The 23624-nt window shown below is 34.4% G+C and overlaps 1 protein-coding gene across 5 annotated transcripts in view; it reads right to left on the reverse strand.

Moving 5' to 3' along the window:
* Positions 1-473: 473 nt before the first annotated feature.
* The window catches only part of ATG4C (autophagy related 4C cysteine peptidase), a 106522-nt gene continuing 83371 nt past the window's right edge, over positions 474-23624 (reverse strand). For all 5 annotated transcript variants that reach the window (XM_084876097.1, XM_084876094.1, XM_084876096.1 and 2 more), the window contains 4 exons: positions 19467-19545; positions 18731-18807; positions 13481-13600; positions 474-1610 (listed from right to left, as the gene is read on the reverse strand). In XM_084876097.1, coding sequence (XP_084732223.1) covers positions 1443-1610; positions 13481-13600; positions 18731-18807; positions 19467-19545 — 444 coding nt within the window. In that variant the 3' untranslated portion in view covers positions 474-1442. The remainder of the gene's footprint in view (positions 1611-13480; positions 13601-18730; positions 18808-19466; positions 19546-23624) is intronic.

Here is a 23624-nt window from a genome sequence, read left to right on the forward strand (position 1 = left end):
CAGTGTATAAAATTGGGCATACCACTGGCTTCTTGCTCCTGTGCTGCTTTGACCTTCTAGGAAAATTAGTACTGGACTTCATGTGTCCAAATCTTATCTAGAGAAAAGAAAAACGTTAGATTTTAAGCTATTTATTTCAATTCAATAAGCTATCCTCACTGGAAAATGCCGAACGTGATTTCTCCCATCAGGCATACGAAAGCAATGTGCCCACCCTCTGTTTCCATTTTCATGCAACTCCAAACCTAGCAAATAGGCTTTCTGATGGGAGAAATCAATGACTTTGAATGATGCACAATTTCCACAGATAAGTCACCTTTCTACAATGAAACATGGAAGCTCCATAAAATAAGTTAATATTTTGCTTTCAGAGCAACAATATTATTTGCCTTATTATAAAGAGAATTCATTAGAGACAATGAGTTTTTAAATGAAAGGATTAAAAGAATCCCATTAAAACCAAAACAAAGGCATTTTATGTTCTCACATCTTTATTAAAGTAGTTATTTATAATCCTGGCTCAATAATAACTTGTGTACTTTTATATCACAAATTGGCCTTTAAATAACACATAACACACATAAGGCAGATTTACCTTCTAGATGGCCTCAGCTTCTAAACACCACTACACTGATTTATACAAATAACAAAAATCACACAGAGGAGCATCTGTTGATCTCTTTCTTGGTACTTATCTTTAGATTTCAAAACTACATAGTAAATAGCGTTCCCCATAAAATTTAATTTTTGAGGTAAGAAACAAATACTATTTCTATCATAAAATTGCCTTTATCTGATCTGACTAGATGCCATTATTGTAACATAACCTTTACGTTTGAGGGAAAAACCAATACTTCATATTTACTCCTCAAAATAAGCTCAACAGCAAGAAAAACAAGAAGCTATTATAAAATCTTATTGCTAAATATTACCTAAATTCACAATTCTGCTTATATAATTGTATGCATATAACAACAGCTAACAATTATTACTTCGTTTATCAATATACATCCAATATGGTTGCATTAATATCAGGAGGCCAGGCAGCACAGAAGATGCATTCTCTTGTTCTTCTGGTCATTAGTATGAACTGAAGCTTTTGAAACTATTTGTAATCCCAATGTGGGGGCTACATCACAAAACCTTCAGGAAACTGGTGGCCGCGGGTGGAAGAATTCAAAAACTGGAAGGCTTAGAAGGTAAGGTGGCATAATTAGAAGGTCTCAGCAGAATAGTAGTGATACAGTCAGAATCACTTGTTATTTATTAGAAACCAAGACTCATAAATCATTTCTCTCTCAGAAAAATATCTTTAAAACTTGTATATTTCTAAATGTTCTTTTTTAAAGAACATATAAAATTAAGATATTTGTGAAAATAAACCAGTTTCGTGTAATCTTGTTTCTCTTTATTTTCTCCCTTCGAAGAGTTCTTCTTATCTTTTAAAGCAAGACAAACTCTTCTGTGCTAAATCTTTTTAATATTTTATTTTCATCCTCTGGGAAAATGTCTTCCTTATTGGTTGTAGTCGATGTAAAATCATACTCTCTGGAATGACCATTGACAAAAGTAAATAAGGGATACTTCTCTTTAGAAGAAATTTGCAGCATCTGTAACAGAAAGTACAGAAGAATTTTTTATCCAACAGTGCACAGTAGCACCCCGTGACAAAATCTGATGTTTTAGCCCCAAATATCTCATTAGCTTTTTTCATCTATGTTTATTCAGTTCCAATGCTTTAATGTTCTGGCTAAAAGACAAAATTGTATAGTTTATTTATAGCTAAATAACTGCTTCTCCATTAGGGCCTTCAAAAATTAAGTACTATCTCCCTATCCCCATCAAAGTAAGTCTTCTGGTCACATTAGTTGGAAGGCTCACTCTATGGTTAATATTTATCTCCTTTTAGTAGTAGCAGACAATGACACAAAATGGTTTCATGGACTATAGTCAATATTGTGAAAGATTTCTTGATACCAGAAAAAGAAGCATTAACCTGAGTCAGAAGGTTCATTCTAATAATCCCAATTCTACAACTTACCTTGATGTGATCTTCAACAAGTAACTCTACCTGAGTATCATCTATAAAACAGGTATCCAAGCTCCTTATTTCAGAACATTGTTAAGATGACCAAAATTAAAAATAAAAACTTATTTTAAAAAATTAAGTTTGGTCCTTCTAAAGATCACTATATTTGAAAAAAATATTTCTGCAAAAATCTAGTCAACATAAAAAATAGTAATCTTCTACATAGTAGTAATCCACACTTTACATATTACCTTCTAGAGTTACATTAGATAATTCTAAAGTGAAAAAAGCAATACCTAGAATTTTGTGAGGACAAGAGCAACCTTTATAACCTCTATCCATTTGGTATTTGTTGACAAGCCAGCAACAAATTCTAAACAATTTTAAATCTTTCTGTCAAACAAGTTTTATTTAAAAATATAAAAAATTTTTCATTTAAAAAATAAATTTAAAATTTTGAATGAAGGATGTTTTAATAGAAACCAATTTTTCTATAGGTAACCTGGAACTATAAGGAAGATTTCAAAATGTTTATGTGAGTCCCAGAGAATGCTGGAAATAATACCAAGAGTACTTATACAGGGTTGTGCAAAAGTAGGCTTATAGTTGCTCATAGGGAAAATAATACAATAATTAATAAATAATAATGCAAGAGTAAACTCTGTTTCATGTATTCACAACTGTAAGCCTGCTTTTGCCCCACTTGGTACATCATTCATCATGATCAATTTAATGTAATTTGTTCTTAAAGGATAATTTCTGGGATAAAAACCAAATTCTATCAAATGCCAATATTAAATCAAAGGTTAGTCAAATTCTTATATGTTACATTTATAGATTCTCTCAAAACATGGCTAAAATAAATATGTATCCCTGGCATACAGAACAATATTAAATTAAAAGTATTTCTATGAGAGAGTTCATATGAAATACATTTTAATAATATAGCCAAAGATACAGGAAACAGCTTTATTATCTAAAAGGCAAATCATAGATTTCTTTTCAAAAGGTCAAATATTTTATCACATTTTCCCTATGTACTAACTTGACAGGTTTCAGAATTTACAGAGAAGAAAGCTAGAGGACAGAAGTTAAGCAATTTCTTCCATCATAATGCCCGTAGTTGTAAGAACAGAAATAGACCAGGAGATGACCACTTGTCCTCAGGCTGAAACCTTTCCACTGGTCTCTGCCAGCACACATGTAAAACTATATCCAGGGCAGAGCAGTCTATACCTATGTGGTCTGTCTTCACCACAGCAGAGCTACACTTAATGTAGGGTTTAATTCTAAAGTCAGCCCATAATATGAAAATCAAATAGTCAAAATTAACTTCCATAAGCCTTCAAATTGTTTAAAAAGGTTGTTATGCATAATTTTGTATATACAACCCTATTCAGTACCATGTATAAATGAATAGTACAGTATATAGTAATGTACAGCATATAATAAAGAGTACACATGGAAAAATAATATGTTTTATTATGAGTTTGTGTAGTTGAGTTGAAGTTAAATGTGTACGTGATGTTAGCTCCACACTATCTCCTTACTACTCAATCTTAAATCGCTCTAACCCAACTTTTAACCCTCGCTGTTCTGAAAATTCTCTTCTAGTCCTCAAATAAAAAGGCCTTTTATTAGTTCCTATTCTCTTTATATTTCTATAGCAATCAACACTTCTGGGCATTTCTTTCTTAAAATATTTACTCCCCTTGATTTCTGTAATATTTTGCTTTCCTGTTTCTCCTATTTTCTGGACTATTTCTTATCTCCTTCAGTGATTTCACTTTCTGAATGTAAATATTAATCAACTACTGATCCTTTATCTTCTCTATATATTCTATCTTCTCTCTTAAAAATATTATCTTCTCTGAGTTTCAACCACTTCACTATTACCCTTTATTATCATCTATGTTTTACAGACGAGGGAAAGAAAATACTGAGGGTATAAGTGACCTGTTTTGTTCACACAGTTAGTAAATGACAGAGCCAGAATTTAAGCTTAAGCGGTGTGGTTCTATTATAACCACTGTGTGGACGAAAAGGGGTCACACGCTAACCTGACTAGCTCAAGGAAGGCCTGCATGGCAGCCTTGCAACCACGAAGGATGGACTGAAATTAAAACTTTTTTAAATATAAGCAGCTTATGGTGGGTAGTCATGACCTATCCTAGGCCGATATCTTCCCTGACAAAGGCCAATCTTTACCTTAACATGTCTATTGTGTTTTTGCATCTACGATAATGTATTTGGAATGTATTTGGAATGTCAAAGTAATTTTCCTTTCTCCTGACTCTTCAAATCCCGTGAACATTAAATGTCTACCATAAACATCCCATAACACTCTACCCTAATGATTTTGTTCAAGATGTCTCTGTCCTCCAGTTACCTCCTCGAGTAAGGATTACAAACATGGGCCATGAATCTTGGACAGTCTCAGTAGAAACCTTACTGATACTTATGAGTTGTGTGATCCTGGACAAGTTACTTAACCAGGCTGTCTCGTTTTTCTTATTGTAAAATGTCAGTATTACAACATCTATTTGGCAGTGTTGTTGTGAGGATTTAATCAGTAATATTTGTAAAAATAATTAGAAGATTGCCTGGCATCATACATGTTGGCTATTATTATTGTCATTATTATCATAGTAGTCTTCTGGCATTAAGTATACTCTAATTCAGTCATTTTATTGTCCATTTCATATCTTCCCAACTAAATTAGAAGCCCCTGAAGATTTTAAAAGAAATCAGAGTTCCTATCATTAAATCCCAAAGTTAAAAAAGATCCATATAAAAAATATATATAGCTCCCCGATTTCACTTGGAAAATACAGATTAGAAGAAGGGGAAATATAATCATGAACATAATAAATGTAAAACACTAAAGTGTTTTGAAAAATACATTTTAACAAAATAGTGATGGGTATGGGAAATTGTGCACCTTTGGAGAAAATGGGACTGTTTGCCCTAGAAGAGGAAGCAAACTTATTCTTTTACTCAATGAGACAAAGGAGTAAATGGTATGTGCAGACTGATTCCAACTGAATGTGGGGAAGCTTCTTTAATGATAAGGTTCTGTCCAAAATGAAAAAGATTCCCAAGGAAAATAATTCGTTCACCATTACCTGAAATAAAGATTAGATAGCCAACTGTCTAAACCATGGATTGATGTATAAATGGGAGACTGTACAGAATAGTGCTTATAAGCACATGTTCTCAAGTTAAATGTCTGAGGTGTGAATCTCAGCACTACCATTTATTAGTTGTGACCTTTCTGAAAGTTACTGAACCTTTGTAAGTGTAAGATTACTCATCTGTAAAACAGAGATACCTACTTACCTCAGAAGGTTTGTGTAGATTAAATGAGAAAAATGTATATATGGTGCTTAATTAGCACAGTATGTGACATATGGCAAAGATTCAACAAATGTTAGCTTTGGATTGAAGAATTCCAGATTGGGTGTCTGGAATTCAAGGGCTGTGTTATAAATTTTGTTATAGCTAGAGGACAACTGGCCATGGGCAAATTTTTTTTCTTGTGTTGATATTCATTCTATAATCAAATGATTAGTTTCCTAATACTCACATTTTCATTTCTGGCCTTAAATGCCAGCATTACTAGGTAGTAAGTTTATCACAGGAGTGTTTTATTTGATAACAACCATTAGGCTGGGAACAAGTAAGGTAAGGAAGAAAAGGAGGTGTGAGATCACACAAAAACAATCAACATCGGGCCCCTAACATTCAGCAGAGCAGAGAAGATACAATCTAAGTTCAGGGGCTGGAAGAGATGTGTGTTGGAAGAATATCTATGAAAGGTGAGCAAGTTCACCTTGCAGAACTTGGAGAGGAATAATATATAAAGGCACAAAAACAGGGTGAGACACAAAACTGAAAGGGAAAGTGATTGAAAGCCTGCATTTAGACTCGATTCCCAGGTCCTTTCTTATAACAACTATCCCTCTTTAGCCCCCCACCAACCATCCCACACATAGGAAAATAAAGATTTATTCTTTGGAAAAAACAAATAAAGCTATAAACTCTAGTACACCAGGCACAGTGATGACAACAGAAGCTGAGGAATTTAGTGACAGTCTAAAATACTGAACTGTAGGGCCCTAGCATCCTTCACTTCCTTCTCCTGGAGCACTGTAGACAACATATATTCTACAAGCAGATGGCAGAACTTTTCTCTGGGGAAAAAAATAAAACAACTCTAGAAAAAAGATAACCATTTACCAATCTATGGGGGGAGGGGTCACCCAATAAAAAAGGCAGGTTTATCACCTAATTACCCTAGGATGAAGGTTATCAGCGAAAAAAACATGCTCAAACACACAGAACATCCACTCAGCTTTTTAGTCCCTTACTCAAATACAAACAGACACTGAAGATCACCAGTCATTTGGGGGAAAGCAGCCAGTGAAATACTGGAAGATTACAAAAAAAAAATCAAAAAATAAAACGTAACAAAACGAGTTTGTAATAAATCATATACAGCAAAAGAAGGACAAGGAAACTTCAAAATTACTCTAATTAATTTCCTTGAGGAGAAAAGAAAACTACATTCATATAAAGAAAAAAAGAGAGAATGTAATGAAAAAGGAGAAATAGAAAAATAAAATAATTCCTAGAAATTTGAATATCAGAATTAAAATTTAAGAACAATAGAAGAGTTAGAAGATAGAGGAAACATCCCATATAAAAATGATAAAGACATGGAAAATAGAAGGGAAAAATAAAAAGATAGGAAAATTAGTGGAACAATTCAAAAGGTCCAACAACTGTATAATAAGAGTATATTAATAAGTCCAACAACTGGATAATAAAATGCTTCCCCAAGAAGGCTGGACATGTTATCAGCTTGGCCTTCATATCACCCAGGTGTCAATATATAAATCCAGGCAAGCACCAGGAATGCTAGGGCCTACTCAAGAATGCAAATAAGCTCCTTTGATCCTAAGTTTTGGTGATACTTCCTGGTAAATGGGGGTATAATATAAATACGCTGCATGGGCTCAGGGTCACTGCCTCTCCATCAGAGAGAACGGCATCCCACCTAACTCCCACTTTGCTTCTATTTCTGCGTCTTGCTTTCCTTCTTTCTTTCATTTCTTAATCCCCAGGTCCTCTACTCAGGAACCAGACCTGTTCCTTTTTCGTGCTGGACTCGGAAAAGAGAGAACACCTCTACAAAACTTTACTGTCTAGGCATCCTTTACTGAGGAAAATACTGGAATCTATGCTTCAGCAAAACAAGAAAATAAATTAAGGAGAGATTTAGAAGACAGGGATCCAAGTCAGCAAAGCAGCATTAGGAAGTTCCAAATGAACAACTCTGCATCAGGTCTAGAGAGCCGTTAAGACTGGAGAGAACAGCCGAGACCGATTTGGCTCAATGGATAGAGCGTCGGCTTGGGGACTGAAGGGTCCTGGGTTCGATTCCGGTTAAGGGCATGTGCCTTGGTTGCGGGCATATCCCCGGTGGGGGGTGTGCAGGAGGCAGCTGATCGATGACTCTCTCTCATCGATGTTTCTAACTCTCTATCTCTCTCCCTTCCTCTCTGTACAAAATCAATAAAAATATATTTAAAAAAAAAAAAAAAAAGACTGGAGAGAACAGAAAATAGAGAGTAAAGTCTCCAGAAAAGGAGAAAAAAATAGATTTTCTTACATTTGTATTTATGAAAAATTTGCTGCTAGATAAGTAACAGATATGAGTCAACATTCGTAAAATTTTCAATAAATACAAAGCAAACTAAGGAAAAGAAAAGTGGGGAAAGTATTAACTCTGAGAAAATGAAGGCATGAGAAAAAAAAGAAATGTAATCAGAGCACATCATGTAAACAGTATTATGGAGGTATAATAATGTGAACACTGAATAGTGATTTAACCAAAATCTGTGGAAGGTGTACAGCTGAGAGAAATAAAAATGGGGTTAAGGGATATGAGAATAGCTAAATCCTCAAGTACTATTAACAAAAAACTAATAGGTAATGTCTAAAATGGATTATCAAAAAATAGCAGAATAGCCGAAACCGGTTTGGCTCAATGGATAGAGCGTCGGCTTGGGGACTGAAGGGACCCGGGTTCGATTCCGGTCAAGGGCATGTACCTTGGTTGCGGGCATATCCCCAGTGGGGGTGTGCAAGAGGCAGCTGATCGATGACTCTCTCTCATCGATGTTTCTAGCTCTCTATCTCTCTCCCTTCCTCTCTGTACAAAAACAATAAAGTATATTTAAAAAAATAAAATAAAAATAAAAAAAATAGCAGAATAAACACATTATTTAGAAATGTAGAGGTGAAAACCTAAACAAATAGCTAGAAGAATTAAAAATTTATAAATAAGACAAATTTATAATGAAGTATCTTTAATCCACTCCATTCAACAAGTATTTATTGAGCTCCTACAATGTGACAGGCAGTTCTAATCACTAGAGATACAATAATAAACAAAACCAACAAGTATCCTTGCCCTTGTCAAGATTACATTGCAGTGGAGTAGACAGGTGATAAATAAGTTAAATAAGCATAATGTGTTTATATATGATACAGCAGAATAAATATGTGTGTGTGCGTGCATGCACTTAAATAAACACCCTACCCGAAACCGGTTTGGCTCAGCAGTAGAGCGTCGGTCTGCGATCTGAAAGGTCCCAGGTTCGATTCCGGTCAAAGGCATGTACATTGGTTGCAGGCACATCCCCGGTAGGGGGTGTACAGGAGGCAGCTAGTCGATGTTTCTCTCTCATCGACGTTTCTAGCTCTCTATCTCTCTCCCTTCCTCTCTGTAAAAAATCAATAAAATATATATATTTTTTAAATTAAATAAATAAATAAATAAATAAACACCCTAAAAAGAAAAATAAAACGGGGGGAGGGGATAATAACAAGTGAAATAAGGGTGGACAGAGAAGGCCTAAGAAGGTGACACTTGAGTAAAGACCTGAAAGAAGAAAAGGAGAAAAGGAGAAGGAATCAGGGAATACCTGCAGGAAGAGCCTGCAGGCCCAGGAAACAAAGAGAATCCTTGAAACAGAAGGCACCTAGCATTTTCCAGGAGGAAATTATGTGATTGGCCTTGAGTAAGCTGGGGGAAGAGTGCTAAGGGGTGAGATCAGAGAGGTCATGGGGCTGAAGGGGTGACTCCATTTAGATAAGAACTTAGGGTCATTTTAAGTATTCTTATATACATTACTAGAGGCCCGGTGCACAAAAATTCGTGCACTTGTGGGGGTCCCTCAGCTCAGCCTGTGCCCTCTTGCAGTCTGGGAGCCCTCAGGCGATGTCCAACTGACGGCTTAGGCCCACTCCCTGTGCCAGTAGTCAGACATCCTTAGTGCTGCCATGGAGGTGGGAGAGGCTCACTCCCACCACCGCCGCTGCACTCGCCAGGCATGAGCCTGGCTCAGGGCTTCTGGATGAGTGGCATTCCCCCGGTGGGAGCACAAGGAGCAGAGGGGAAAGGAAGCTCCTGCATTGAGCGTCTGCCCCCTGATCATTCCACCATTTGGTCAATTTGTACACTAGCCTTTTATTATAAAGGATTAGTCATTAGAAAATAAAATCAGTGAATTACCATCAATGAAGGAAAGTTTAAATTAAAAATAGTATATTATAGAATGTACTACTCACTATGCAGCAGTTTAAATGAATAAGCTAGACCAACATGTATAGAAATAGATAACCTCTAGGTCACTGTTACATGAAAACCTTAGTTGCAGAGGGGTATATACACCTATAAAGAGGTGATATGCAAATTAGGCTGGGACTTCATAACGGGTCACGACCAGATAGGAGGAGGTTGCCTGCACAGGTGAGGCCTGCACCCTCTTGCAGTCCAGGAGCCCCCAGAGGATGTCCAACTGATGGCTTAGGAGGACATCTTTAGCACTGCAACCACCACTGCACTCACCAGCTGTGATCCTGACTTCTGGCGGAGTAGTGCTCCCCCTGCGGGAGTGCACTGACGGTCAGTGTAGGTCATAGTAATCAGCCATTTCGCCATTTGGTCAATTTGTATATTAGCCTTTTATTATATAGGATATCATTAGTAAAAAGTTTCACAATATCTCAAATAATTTATGCTGTTAATGATTACATAAGGTACAAGTATTATATAAAATTTAGGATAGCTGTTACTATTGTGAAGAAAGGCCAAGAATAAGACTGGGGATGGATAATACATGTAATTTTTTTTTTCTTAAGCTCAGTTGTAGCACATTACAATAGGGTATTATTATGTTATTTTCTTTATCTCTATATGGTTGAAATTAATAAAATCAACATACTGCCGAATACAGACTTGGACATTTGTATACCTTTATTTTTGCCGTGTATCCCATCTCTATTATAATTAAGATTTCTCTTTCCACCATTTCAAACTTAAATAGCCTTCTAAAATCAATAATAAATAGGAAATCGCATGTTTGATATTCTGGTTATATTTTTCTAATATGAATATAAATGAATATATAAGTATTAAAATATTTATCCTAGTATTAAAATATGTGTTCCAGGGCCACCTAAAATAATTGAGTATCATACGTGGGGTTGCATTGTCTTACACCAGTAGCCCTTGGATTTGATGTGCAAGTTTATGTGGGAGGCTTGTTAGAAATGGAGAAATCTCCCAAGCCACACCCATACAGATTCAGGCAGCCAGAAGACAGTCCTGCCCTACAGGTATCTTTGGCACCTACCAACTAGACTATTTGCCATTCCCTTGACAAGCTCTATACTTTCCTTTTCTAATACCTTTCCTCTTTTTATTTCCTCTGCTTGAAACAAATACCCCTAAAGAAAAATAGGAACACTTTGGTTAGGATTATATAGGTATACAACATGCATTGCTGTGTCTAACGGTATACATATTTTTAAGTTTGCTAGAATTGACAATTGTTCTCCTAAGTGATCAGACCAAGTAGTCTGTAGGAATTTCCAATGTTTCACATCCATATCAACCCTTCCTTCTCCCTAAGCCAACAGAAATTAAGCCTAAACTTTCAAGTTCCAAATTAAATATCACCATCACAGTAAAGAACTTCGAGTTGAATGAGACATCCCTCTCTATTCAACACTTTTTCTTCACTGTCAACTTATTTCTATTTCTGTATGGACGCTTATAATATTCAGTGTAACATATGTCTATCCCCTCTCCTGAATTGCAAATGGTACTTTAGGGTAGAGGCCTTATACCTTGCTCAAAAGCAGGGATTATGTCTTGGTCATTTTATGCTTTCAATGTAATCGTTACCCAGATACTTGCTGAACTGAACTCTCTAAACATAGAATTAATTTAGTAATTTTTATAACATTTTTTAAAATTATGTAGTTAAGGCTTTAAAAATCTTCATTTATATAGCATAACAAATTCAACATTATAGTTTAGACTCAAAATACATCCTATCTAGAAAAAATTATTTTAAGTTGTTTTTATTTTTAAAGAGAAAAAAAAAGCTTTTTTACTAAAAATGCCAAAATCAATTTTTAGGAAGAAAAGGGAAACTGCTTAACTTATAACCTTCCAATAAAAAGTAAATAATCAAATTACTAATTGACAAAGTGAGTTTTTGATACTGCTACAAAATGCTATTAACTTAAGAATAATACTATTATTAAAGCAAAGTTAAAAGACTAGCAAAATTCTCAGTACTTCCGAATGATATTTCAATATGTGTGGGGGTTTGTTTTTTTTTTTGCCTCAACATTGTATATTACTCTAATGCTTTAAGAGAAGTGATTTCTAAGTATTTTTCCAATGTAAAAATCCTAATAACTATCAGTATAAAACCACAAAGAACATCTGTTCTTAATGAGGAAATATCAACATGAAATCCATTTGTGAATCTTGTTTTTCAACTTAGTAATAATAATTTGGTTCACTTTGCTTTATTATTCTAAACTGACTTGTTTTATTTTATTTTATTTTTTTTGGTTTTTTTTTTTTAATATATTTTATTGACTTTGTACAGAGAGGAAGGGAGAGAGATAGAGAGCCAGAAACATCGATGAGAGAGAGTCATTGATCAGTTGCCTCCTGCACACCCCCTACTGGGGATATGCCCGCAACCAAGGTACATGCCCTTGACCGGGATCGAACCCGGGACCCTTCAGTCCCCAAGCCGACGCTCTATCCATTGAGCCAAACCGGTCCCGGCTAAACTGACTTGTTTTAACCTGGGTAGAAAATAATTAAGAGAAATGGGACTTTCTAATAGAGTATGTTCATTAGTATTGATTTTGTATTATAATATCATCTGAATTTGTATATTTTTGAACATATACAATACTTCATAAAGATAGAGAATTGTCAAATTAAAATACACAAATATTTCAAATTTCAAGTAATAAAAGAGGGGGAAATGTAAAATACATATTTTGTTAAGTTCACTTGGCCTTCCAGGTTGAAAATGGAGAGTAAAAAGGCGACAACTATGAGAAATGAAGATTAGGAAGAGGTTCTCACATATCTCATTTTCTCTCCTCATTCATTTTTCTGTCATGGTTTTGTTAATTTTCCTTTTATATGGCAGGTCAAGTAAAGTAAACCTAACTTATTTGAAACCTTTTATTTAATGTTATTTTTACAGGATAAAAATAAAATTTCAACCCACTACGTCTATTTTCCTAAAAAAATTAACTGTAAGTCAAGTAGTAATAAGGTATTACTCTATCTGAACTCAAGTTAAGAATTCCCAAAAGTGATTCTAGTATTACCTACCCATAAACTGATAAGCTATAACTACTGACAGTAATAATCGGTTATGCCTATTTCCCCAATAAGTAAGCTTTTGTATTTCCCAAAGTACTAAATATAGACAATCCATGAGGCTCTATAAATGTTTAGCAGTACTGTATTCAAGGACCAGAAAAATGCAGAAGTTTAAAGATAATGAGAAGGAGTTAAATAAACCTATTGCACAGATCTTATAAGTCGAATAGACCAGATTAGACAAGCTTATTGGAAGGTAACAACACAGCTCATTTGATAAAGCAGTTCAGAGAAATCCAAAAATACCATTTCTCTTTTTAAAAAAACCAAAGAAGCACTTGGACTAACAAGAAATAATGCACAATTTGGCTTGATCAAATACTTCATTAATTTTTTTCTAACCCCTAAGGTATTGCCCTTTTAAAATCCTCTTCAAATAAAATATAACCTAATTGCTTGCACAGATAACCTAATCCATTTGCAAAGGGATTTTTACTTCAACAGTGCCACCTAGTGGAGCAATCAATACTTTCTACTGTTCACTAGTTGATTTCGCCAGTATCAAAAGGCTAAGAATCCCCAAAGTTTTAGTTCAATATTCCTAATAACATTAACATTTGAGAGACAATTTTACAAAAGTGTAATTATTTACAGATTTTTGTCTTTTCATGGGATAGCTCAAATAAAAATTAGGTCATTTACAAATATTATAATAATATTTTAAATAAAAGTACCTTAGTGATTTCTTCAGAAGCTCGTTTGAAGTCCTGAACGTTTCGACAGTAGAATCCTATTGTACAGCTAGGATCCATCTTTCGAAATGACATCTTTTTGGGAGAAGGGCAGTGGAATGTCTGTAATTTTAAAAATTCTTTAGGATTAATTTACTTTTACTGATGGACTTACTTACATATAAGAATATTACTAATTTAAAATTTGTTATCTGGTTTTTCTCAAAACTGAAATATGCTTCTCAAATGGTGTTTTAGTCTACCCAATGCAAAGAATCCTTCCTCCTCTCCAAAGTTGTAAAATATGAGCTAACACTGTATATTCAATTCACCAAATCTCCACCTTATGTGGCATTAGTGCCATTCTGCAAAGAAAGTGTACCAAAGTGATCTAACAATTGAGAAAGGGAAGAAAAATGTGCCACTGAAAATTATATAAGCTAATACAAGGTTTAGAATAAAGTTGGCCATTTGGTAAAGCAATTCACTTTTTCAAATATTCAAAATAAAAATTTCTACTGAAGTGCAATTAAGTCTGTTTTGTTAGTTTTTTAATGTTTATAAACCTTTGAATAAGGATATCAAAACTTTTTCAATAAATACATAGATTCATGAATGATCCATTGTGGTGGGCACACAATGCAATATACACATGATGTATCCTAGTATTGTACATTTTGAAACCTTTATAATCTTATTAACCAATGTCACCCCAATAAATTTAATTTTTTTAAATGTTCCACAGTGATATGAAAGAAGTCAATTTAAGAGTCTTAGCAATTGACACAATCTACATAAAAGAGAAACATGCTAATTGACCATACATTTGCAACGCCCACCAGCCAATCAGGAGTGAGTATGCAAATCAACCCAACAAAAATTTGAGGGTTAATTTGTATACACAGGCCCTGAGTGGCTGGGGGTGAGGCGTTCCACCCCACCCCCAGCCACTTGGGGCCTCTGGGCAGCATGGGAAGGTGGAAAGGGGGCTCCAGCCAGAGCAAAGGCAGTGCTGGCAGCCAGGGGAAGGAAGGCCCATTCTTGCAGGAATCTTCATGCATCAGGATTCTAGTTAGGGCATAATTGCCTATTCTTCCAACCCACTCTTCTACTTGACTTAAGTTCTTGTTTATCCCATAAAAGGCACAGGTGAAAATTGTTCTATTATGGCCCTTGCCTCCTTCTTACCAGTCCTCCTGTGCCTTTAATTCATTTTCTGAGCAGTCACTGCATCACAGATGTCAATGGGCTGGGGAGTCTGCTCTAGCCTCTTTACCCTTGCTAACGGGACGCGGCTATTAGTAGAGAATACAAAAGTAGGAAAGGGATAGAAAATAAAGCTAATCATTCCAATATTTTTCTTCACCACCACATTCTGGTACTTGGTTTAAGATTTTTTTTAAAAAATAACTGCTTAAATGCTCTTGCTCTTAAAAATCACTGATGCCACCAATTCCTTTTAGTTGTTGTAAATATTTAAAAAGATGTTTCTGGACAAAAGGAACGCCATAAAATATATATTCATAGCTATTTGTATGTGCATAAATTGTTAAGACACACAAATATTACCATGCTAAAGTGAGAGGACGATGGGACACAGGGGTGGGAATTCTTTGTTGTATATTTTATATTTTTTATTTAAAGGATAAGCTCAATTAAGAAACAATCTATGCTGAATTTGAACTCATAAAATTAAAATTTCCCTATATTTAATACCTAAAACTAAAGGATTTTACCTTGAAACCATCTCCCAAAATGTGGGTAATACAGGATTTCATATATGTTATGTTCCTGGTAAATTGATCAAAATCCCTCTATTCTTTCCCCATTCATTTGCATCTACTCAAGCTTATGAATTGCATCTACTTTCCCCTTATGAATAGTTCAATCTTATATAAGATTCAAATAGAACATCATGGCAGTAAATACAGACCAAACTATGCCTTTTACACAATGCTTAGCTAACACTTAACTGTATAGTGAGAACCAATCTAGCTAAACTGGAACCCCCCCCCACCCCCAAGGTACTATCAACACAAATATTGTCTTAGTTGGACTTCTGATGTGGTTTCATGTGTTTTATTTATAAGGAAACATTAAAAACAGATCTGGCACAGAAGAGCTAAGAAAGAGCTTGTTAGTTAACAATATACAGGAGTATATTGATATACTAGTGTAAGGCAAGAAAGTTCTAGGTCATATTTATAAAAAGTTATTCTACAACAAGGTATCTAAAAATATTCATATGCCCAACTCCTGCCAACAATAATAATCAAGGTTTATTTGTTTGTTTGTTGCTACTTGGGAATAAAGAAGGACCAAAGTTTGTCCAAAGCTCCCAAAAAATATTTTTTAACTCATATACAACAGTGACCTACATTATATTAACACTTTGATTAAAGTTTTTTTGTTGTTAATTTTTGTTAATCTTCACACAAGGATATTTTTCCATTGATTTTTAGGGAGCATGGAAGAGAGAAGGAAAGAGAGAAGAGAAACATCGAAATGAGAGAAACACATCTATTGGTTACCTTCTGTACAAGCCCTGACCCAGGCCTTGGCTGAGAAAGAGCCTACAACCAAGATATGAGTCCTGGACCGGAATCGAACCCAAGACCCTGTCCACAGGCCAACATTCTATCATTGAGCCAAACTGGCTAGGACAATTAAAATTTTTATGTAAGAATCAATAAGACTAAACCAGAATAGACTTAGTGCTACTTCACAATATTGCTTCAATCATCAAAGGTAATAACACTAAAATGTTATTCATGGCTGTTTTGACATCTTTCAAAAAACTAATTATCCACAAAACACTGACATAAATCTCTGATCACTGAAACTGCTATAGGATGTTACTATATATATACAAGGACTCATATTATAGTGAGGCATTTTACATCACTTAAATGTAAAATTATATTCTTTTTGTTCACCCAAGAGGATCCTGAAGTCAAACCACCATTAATTTATAATTCAGAATCATTTGTTTATTGCAGAACAAGATAGATTTTAAAATATTTTCCCAGGTCGTATTGCAAGGCTATGTTTATTTTATCATAATTCTTTGAACTACACACTTATTCTTTTTTAATTTTTAAAATTCTGACTATTAGTAAGAGTAACCCACACATTTTAGGGAGTGTTCACCTGATACAATTCTGTGACAATGAAAAATGTTTCTGAAAAAAAAACTGGCCAGGGTGAGTCAATTCTCGTTTATTAGTTTTTTTAATATATTATTTATTCATTGTTTCAACAAATAGCTATTAGGCATCTACCAAATGTCAGGCACTATTCTAGGCTTATGATTTGGAATAGTGGATTACATTACCTAAACATACAAACAAATGCTTTTAGGTATAAATATGCTACTTTGGTGATGTATATGAAGCTTCCTTAGTTAACTAGAGAATACACTTACTAAAAAGCACCTCCAACCAGCTGCAGTTCACAACTGTAATTCATAAAGGGTACATGAGTGATTAATTCAATCATCCACCTATCTAATCATATCGCATCATTCTAATAGCCTTAATACCAGTATTCTCTGAATTACAAGGATAGATTAAACGAGTCACCACTGTATGAACCTAAAGCCTGAAACTTGAAGTTGAGGGCCCAGAAATTAAAACAGATTAACATGTGTACTAATATGGTTTTTCTTACCTTATTAATGAAACATTAATATTAAGAGAATAAGATATTCTCTTAATAATAGAATAGGAGTTTGGTATTTATAAGAGTTAGAACTGATCATTCCAAAAGTATAACATGAAGCTATAGTCTCTGGTTTAGGAAATCTTAACTTATTAAATACACAGACACACACACATACACACACACACACACACACACACACACACACACACACACACTCATCCCAACAGTTCAAACTCTTCCCTGAACTAACCATTGACCATGGGAACCCACAATTAAGCATCCCCTCAGTGTTACAAGACCACAATGCAGCAGAAGGAATTACAATGTGCTACACATAGCACAATCCTCTAGTGCCTCACCCAGTATCAATTAGTCGATAAGGAATGTTGATTAAGGTTTGCATATAAGATACTATGAAGGAAGAAAGCAGAAAGCAAACCTGGCTTCAAGAAGCTTGTACTTCAGTTGAGGTAACGGTTTACAAAGAGTGCTAGAATGTTTTATAATGTGTCTTTCTGATCACTGAAAGTTAAAGGTCTTGCAATTTTAATCTTGCAGTTGATCAATTTTCATAATCTTCTCCTTAAATATTTTTAGGTATTATCATTAGCTAAGAAGTACTAAACAAAGTACTAAACCACATTTGTAACTTGTGGAGCCTTGGAATTAGTGATTCATGCCACTCAAATGATTAAAATTATTTTAAAAGTTTATAAAAGCATCAACTGGGAAAAAATTATCCAAAACAATGTACTAATTACATGTCTCACTTATGCACTCTCAGATTTTCTGAATTCAAGTGCTGGATCACAAAAGGACTGGCATAAAGGAAAAAAAGTTGTTGCAAAATCAAACCTAAAACAAAAATTAGAACCCAACTAAGCTCTTGAAAACTAGAGGCTAAGATTTAATTATTAGACTTCAGCAAAATAATTTATCAAGCCGAAACCGGTTTAGCTCAGTGAATAGAGTGTCAGTCTACGGACTAAGGGATCCCAGGTTCAATTCGGTCAAGGGCATGTACATTGGTTGCAGGTACATCCCCGGTAGAGGGGGTGCAGGAGCCAGCTGATTGATGTTTCTCTTTCATCCATGTTTCTAGCTTTCTATCCCTCTCCCTTCCTCTCTGTAAAAAATCAATAAAATATATTTTTTAAAATAATAATAATTTATCAGATAGTCTCCTTAAGTCACCTTGTCATTCTCACCCTACTCCATCATCTTCTTTTTCTTTTTTCCCCTTTTTCTTTCTTTCTTTGTTTTAAACATGCTTAACATTTTTATGCTTCAGTACTGTTCTGCTGTATATTTACAGAGTTACTTGGAGGCTTGCTCAATTATAGTGGCAGGGCTAGGGTGTCTAACAAGTTAGAGACAAGATAAATGGAAACAAAGGTATATCTTAAATTAAAATTCAGTAAATAAATTATTTAACCTTTGACTATAGTGTGGGTTATGGTTTTATAAATCAGTAAAATATGTATTATTAAGCTGTAATTGTAATACCATAAAAGCTTAGCTGCCTAGTACATCTCTAAATAATTAGAGTTTTCTTCATATAGTAAGAAAACAGCTCTTAATCCATAGTACCTCAAGAGGGAAATCCTTTATGCTGACATCTACAAAAGACTGGCAGTAATGAGGATCCATGTAAATCAAACTGTCATCTACAAGGACAAAACAGAAGACAAGTAATTCAAAAAACACCTTATTATTACACTGCTTACAATCCAATTTCTATGTAGAATAGCTGAAAAAAACCTGGGAGTAACAGCTTGCCAGACTGATATTCATTGACTGAAACATAGGTTTGCACAGGACAGATTAACTTTTGCATAATCAAATATGCTTGTATAAGCAGAATTTTTATAAAGTGATGAGATTGTCATTTAATTTTTGGTGATAAAATTACTTTCACAAACACACAATTATATTCTACAGTTTGCACATGAAAAATGTATCACACTACTTTATCCTGACAGGAAGAACATATTGCTTGTCATTTTATCATCAACTAGCACCACTAACCCTGGTAAAAAGTAAATATGTAAATAGCAACTGCCAGAATGTGAAAGCAATGTCTTCTGAAGTTTAGTGAAACCAATAAATTATGCCTTGTTTATGCAATAACAGAAATTAAACATACATTTTGCAGAATCCAATTATGTTGTGGACCAAATGACAAATGAGTGGCTATGGTAGGACTGATGAATTTATAAGGTACTCATTTTGCTCTGTTAATCATCCTGCTTCCAGAGGATCTGATATTAACTTACTGACTTTCAAAAGAAAACAAGGAAGAAATATACTTTACTAAATCACTAACCTTGAAATCCAGCAAAGTAATATGACTGTTTTGGTTTGCCACCAATAATTCCCACACAATATTCAAGACTTAAAATACCCTGCCAAAAGAAATTAATTCAGTTTTAGAGTCAAGAAACAAATGGTAATTATTCAAAGCAACTAAATTTTGTATTACCAATATTAGGGTTCCCAATTTTTTCACCACTGGTTTTATTTTTATTGCATTTGTCCTCATGTTCTGAAATCATTCTGTCTAAAAAACTATCTTCCCTTTCTATAAATCACTCAGCATTAACATGACTAAATCAAGTGTTCTGACCCTGTCACTCAATAATATGAAACAACTCCTGTGTGCCAAATGCGGGGACAGACAACGTTACCACGTAAAGACAATAACATTTCCTGCCAAAGCCAGAACACCAGGCTTTTCCGCTGCTGGTGTAGCCTTATTGCAATCAGTGTATTTTCATCGGACTTTTGGAAAGGCTAGAAATTTTTCTTAGATCTTGTTGCTATTTTCGTTGAACCATGAATCCCAAATTAAAACCCATTTTCTAACCAATGGCATTTCATTGACAGATATTTTCATACTATTCTTCATTTGAAATAAGTATAATGACTAATGGAAACATTTTAATCTAAGGAAAATAGTAATTACTGTTTTATTTAAAGCTAAATTATTTTACTAATTATAAAATAAGAGATACCTGGATAAATAATTTAATATGCCCCTCAGCATCTATTCTGAGAACTCTAAGCTGGATCGAATAATTCTATACCTTTAAAAAAATAAAAGTCCTGTGGGGTCAGTTAAAAATATGTCCAGTGGGAACAATAATGTGTTGTCAATAGCTCCTGCATTAATTTTAGCATCTAAAATACTAATATGTTATTTAAACAAAAAACAAAAAACAAAATATTAAACATAGTTAAACTTTCCTTCTCATAAATGAGATGTTTTGAAATCTAGAAGATATAAAACTAAAGAATATATAAACAAATGCTTTTTTCCCTTTAACAAGTAATCAAACCATAGCATTTATTAAGCTTAATTATTTTCTTAAAAATATGTGGTCATTGTAATAGAAACACACAGTAAAAATTTCCCCAAACCCCACCACTTAAAACTCATCATAATTAACATTTGGGGGGAAATCTTCTTGACATCTATCTATATTGCATATAGTCAGATGTAGATTTACAAATGAAATTTTATATGTGGCATCAAACAATGTATACTGTTATAACTTTTACCTCTCATTATGACATAAATATTATTTCCTATAAAAAATATAGATCTATATTGTTTTTAATGACTACAAAATATTCTATTTTATGAAAATAAAATGTGCTTTAAAACCCCCTTATGAATATTTAAATTGTTTTCAGGTTCTCACTGTTATAAATAACCCTTTCAGTCTTGTGAAAATATAGAGGATTTGGGGGAAAGGAAAAGTATAACTAAAAAATTTAAATATTATACTAGAGAATGCATATTGGGTTAAAATGTTAGAGTTAACTATAAAATAAGTTAAGATGAAATCATACAAAAAACAAAAGTTGACAATAATAGTTATTTATCATTAATGAGTCTACTGCTTTCCCCTAAATAAAAATCCTAACACTATTAGATAGTGTCTTACTTTAACTTGAGATCACCTGATCAGCTGAAACACAATGCTATGACATAGGGACCCACGAGGGAGCGAATGTTCTAAGTCACTCACAGCTGATAAAAAGAGGGAGCGAATGTTCTAAGTCCCTCACAGCTGATAAAAAGAAAGAAAAGAAATATATAGCAGGACTCATTACCAATTCTCCTCAGAAGAAGAATGAGTCCAAGTAATGGAAGAAAGACTTTGGTTCCTGACATCTATATTCCCTTTACAACATACTGGAGCAGATTTAGCCATTAATACTTAGAAGCAGATTAAGGAGCTCGAATGCCATTACATATAAGAGGCTGTATTTCTGGAAACTTGAAACACTTTTCAGTTCCTAAAAAAACTTCATAGTTATCTAGTGCTGTGAATTTATTGAGCTCTATCCATGGAGCAATAAATAAGACTGAAGTAATCAGTCAAAAAAGAAAGTCCTAATTTGTCTTGCTGAATAAAGAGAATGTATTAGATTTTCCTCATTCCTGGTCTCTGAGAAAATATGAATGAATGAATGAATGAATGAATGAATGAATGAATGAATGAACGAACGAACAAACGAACGAACGAACGAACGAATGAATGAGTACAGATGATAGGTAGGTGGGTGGATAGATGATAGATAGATAGATAGATAGATAGATAGATAGATAGATAGATATAGACAGACAGACAGACAGACAGACAGACAGACAGACAGACTGACTTCCCGTGGTAAGAGCTGATAAAGCACCAAACTGAATCTGTTTCTCCTTACAGAATGGTAAAGGAGAAGGTACCATCTCTGAAATACTATGGAATTACTGATTAAAACATTTGAAAAACACAACTGAATGGTAAATTTTAGAGGGCATACTATACAATGGCTTGCCAGGAAAAAATACAACTGCTGATGAAGAAGGAAGAGGAAGCAGAGGGGAAGGGGAGGGAAGGCGAAAGATGAGTACAGTTGGAAGTGGAGGTGGAGGAAAAGAAAGGAAAAGAGGAAGATCATTTTTCTTTAGGGCTGTTAGATACTTTTTTTCACTTGTAAGTGAATGCCTCTTTACATGATTTCATTTTGGCTTCTGACCCAATCATCCCCTCTGACCAAGCATAACATCTAGCATATGATCTACTTCATTTGGCCACCTCAGCTCTTTTTACCTGATAATTAAAAAATTAAAGTGTGTCAATAGTCACTGCTCTCTCATTTTAGTGGACTATATTATAACTTAATTTAATAAAGGCTCAAAAAACTTACATTTTTTTAAAATATATATTTTATTGATTTTTTACAGAGAGGTAGGGAGAGGGATAGAGAGTTAGAAACATCGATGAGAATCATCGATCAGCTGCCTCTTGCACCATCCCCACTGGGGATGTGCCCGCAACCAAGGTACATGCCCTTGAAAGAATCTAACCCGGGACCCTTCGGTCCACAGGCCGACGCTCTATCCATTGAGCCAAACCGGTCTTGGCAACTGTTACATTTTTAAAAGTCCATGTTTTAAGGAAAAAATATGAAGACGAACCAAAAGTTCTAGTCTCTCTTACCAATTTGCTATCTGAAGTTGACCATAGAACTTAACTTCTGTCTTTTCTGTTTTATAAAGACAATCTAGGTCCTGACTGTGAGGGCAAAATGAGATTAACCTGTATTGAAAGTGTTATACAAATAGGAGAGTTAACAAATATTTGTTGAGCAACTCCTATGTACCAACCAGGGTTCATTTCACCACAATTCAGGCTCCAATGAATCACTCAGGAGCATTAGGCAGTCCCACCCTCTGAGAGATACTGTCAATACCTCTAAGTAGCAAAGCCCTTGGCCAGTGATAGCATGCCTCAAAGCCATCTGCAGCCCATTCCACCAGCAATGGGGTTGTGGCTACAGGAGTCAGTTCTAAGATTGGCTCAGTTTCTAATTTTTTCATGGTATTGGGAAAAGGAAAAGGAATCCAGTTCAGATTTTGTTAGAACCTACTGAGACATGACAAGATGCCCTGGTCTTAAAATCTTCAAAGGACTCTCTAGATAAAATGGTTTATAACTTCATACATTCTACCAATAACTCCATTAAAGAACCCACATGTTAGAAATCAAAACCCCATTTCTACCTAAATGATTAATATGTTATTAATATATGATATTATTGGTGTTATTAGTAACAAGTGTACCTACAAAATTTTAGTAACTATTAGAAAAGCCAATATGCCAGCTAAACGATTTCCATACACCACATACTGAAAAGAATTACTCTAGGTTTTTAGAATTAGTACAATTTAACCTGAAGAAATATTTCCCTCCATATACATAAGGACCACAATATGGGATTAATGTTTCATGTGGGGGGAAAATTATTATGAATCATAAAACACAAATCTAGACTTTATTTCAAGATCACTATATCTCATAACACTCCATTCAAAAAGGAATTTGATTTCTACCTTTGAAAAACTGAGAAATTTTATCAAAACTATGCAAATAATATAAATATTATAATATTAACCAGCAACTAAGTATTTCAAAAGTTAAAG

Source organism: Pipistrellus hanaki, assembly GCF_964339955.1.
Source record: "Pipistrellus hanaki genome assembly, chromosome: 2".
In the NCBI taxonomy this organism is placed as follows: domain Eukaryota; kingdom Metazoa; phylum Chordata; class Mammalia; order Chiroptera; family Vespertilionidae; genus Pipistrellus; species Pipistrellus hanaki.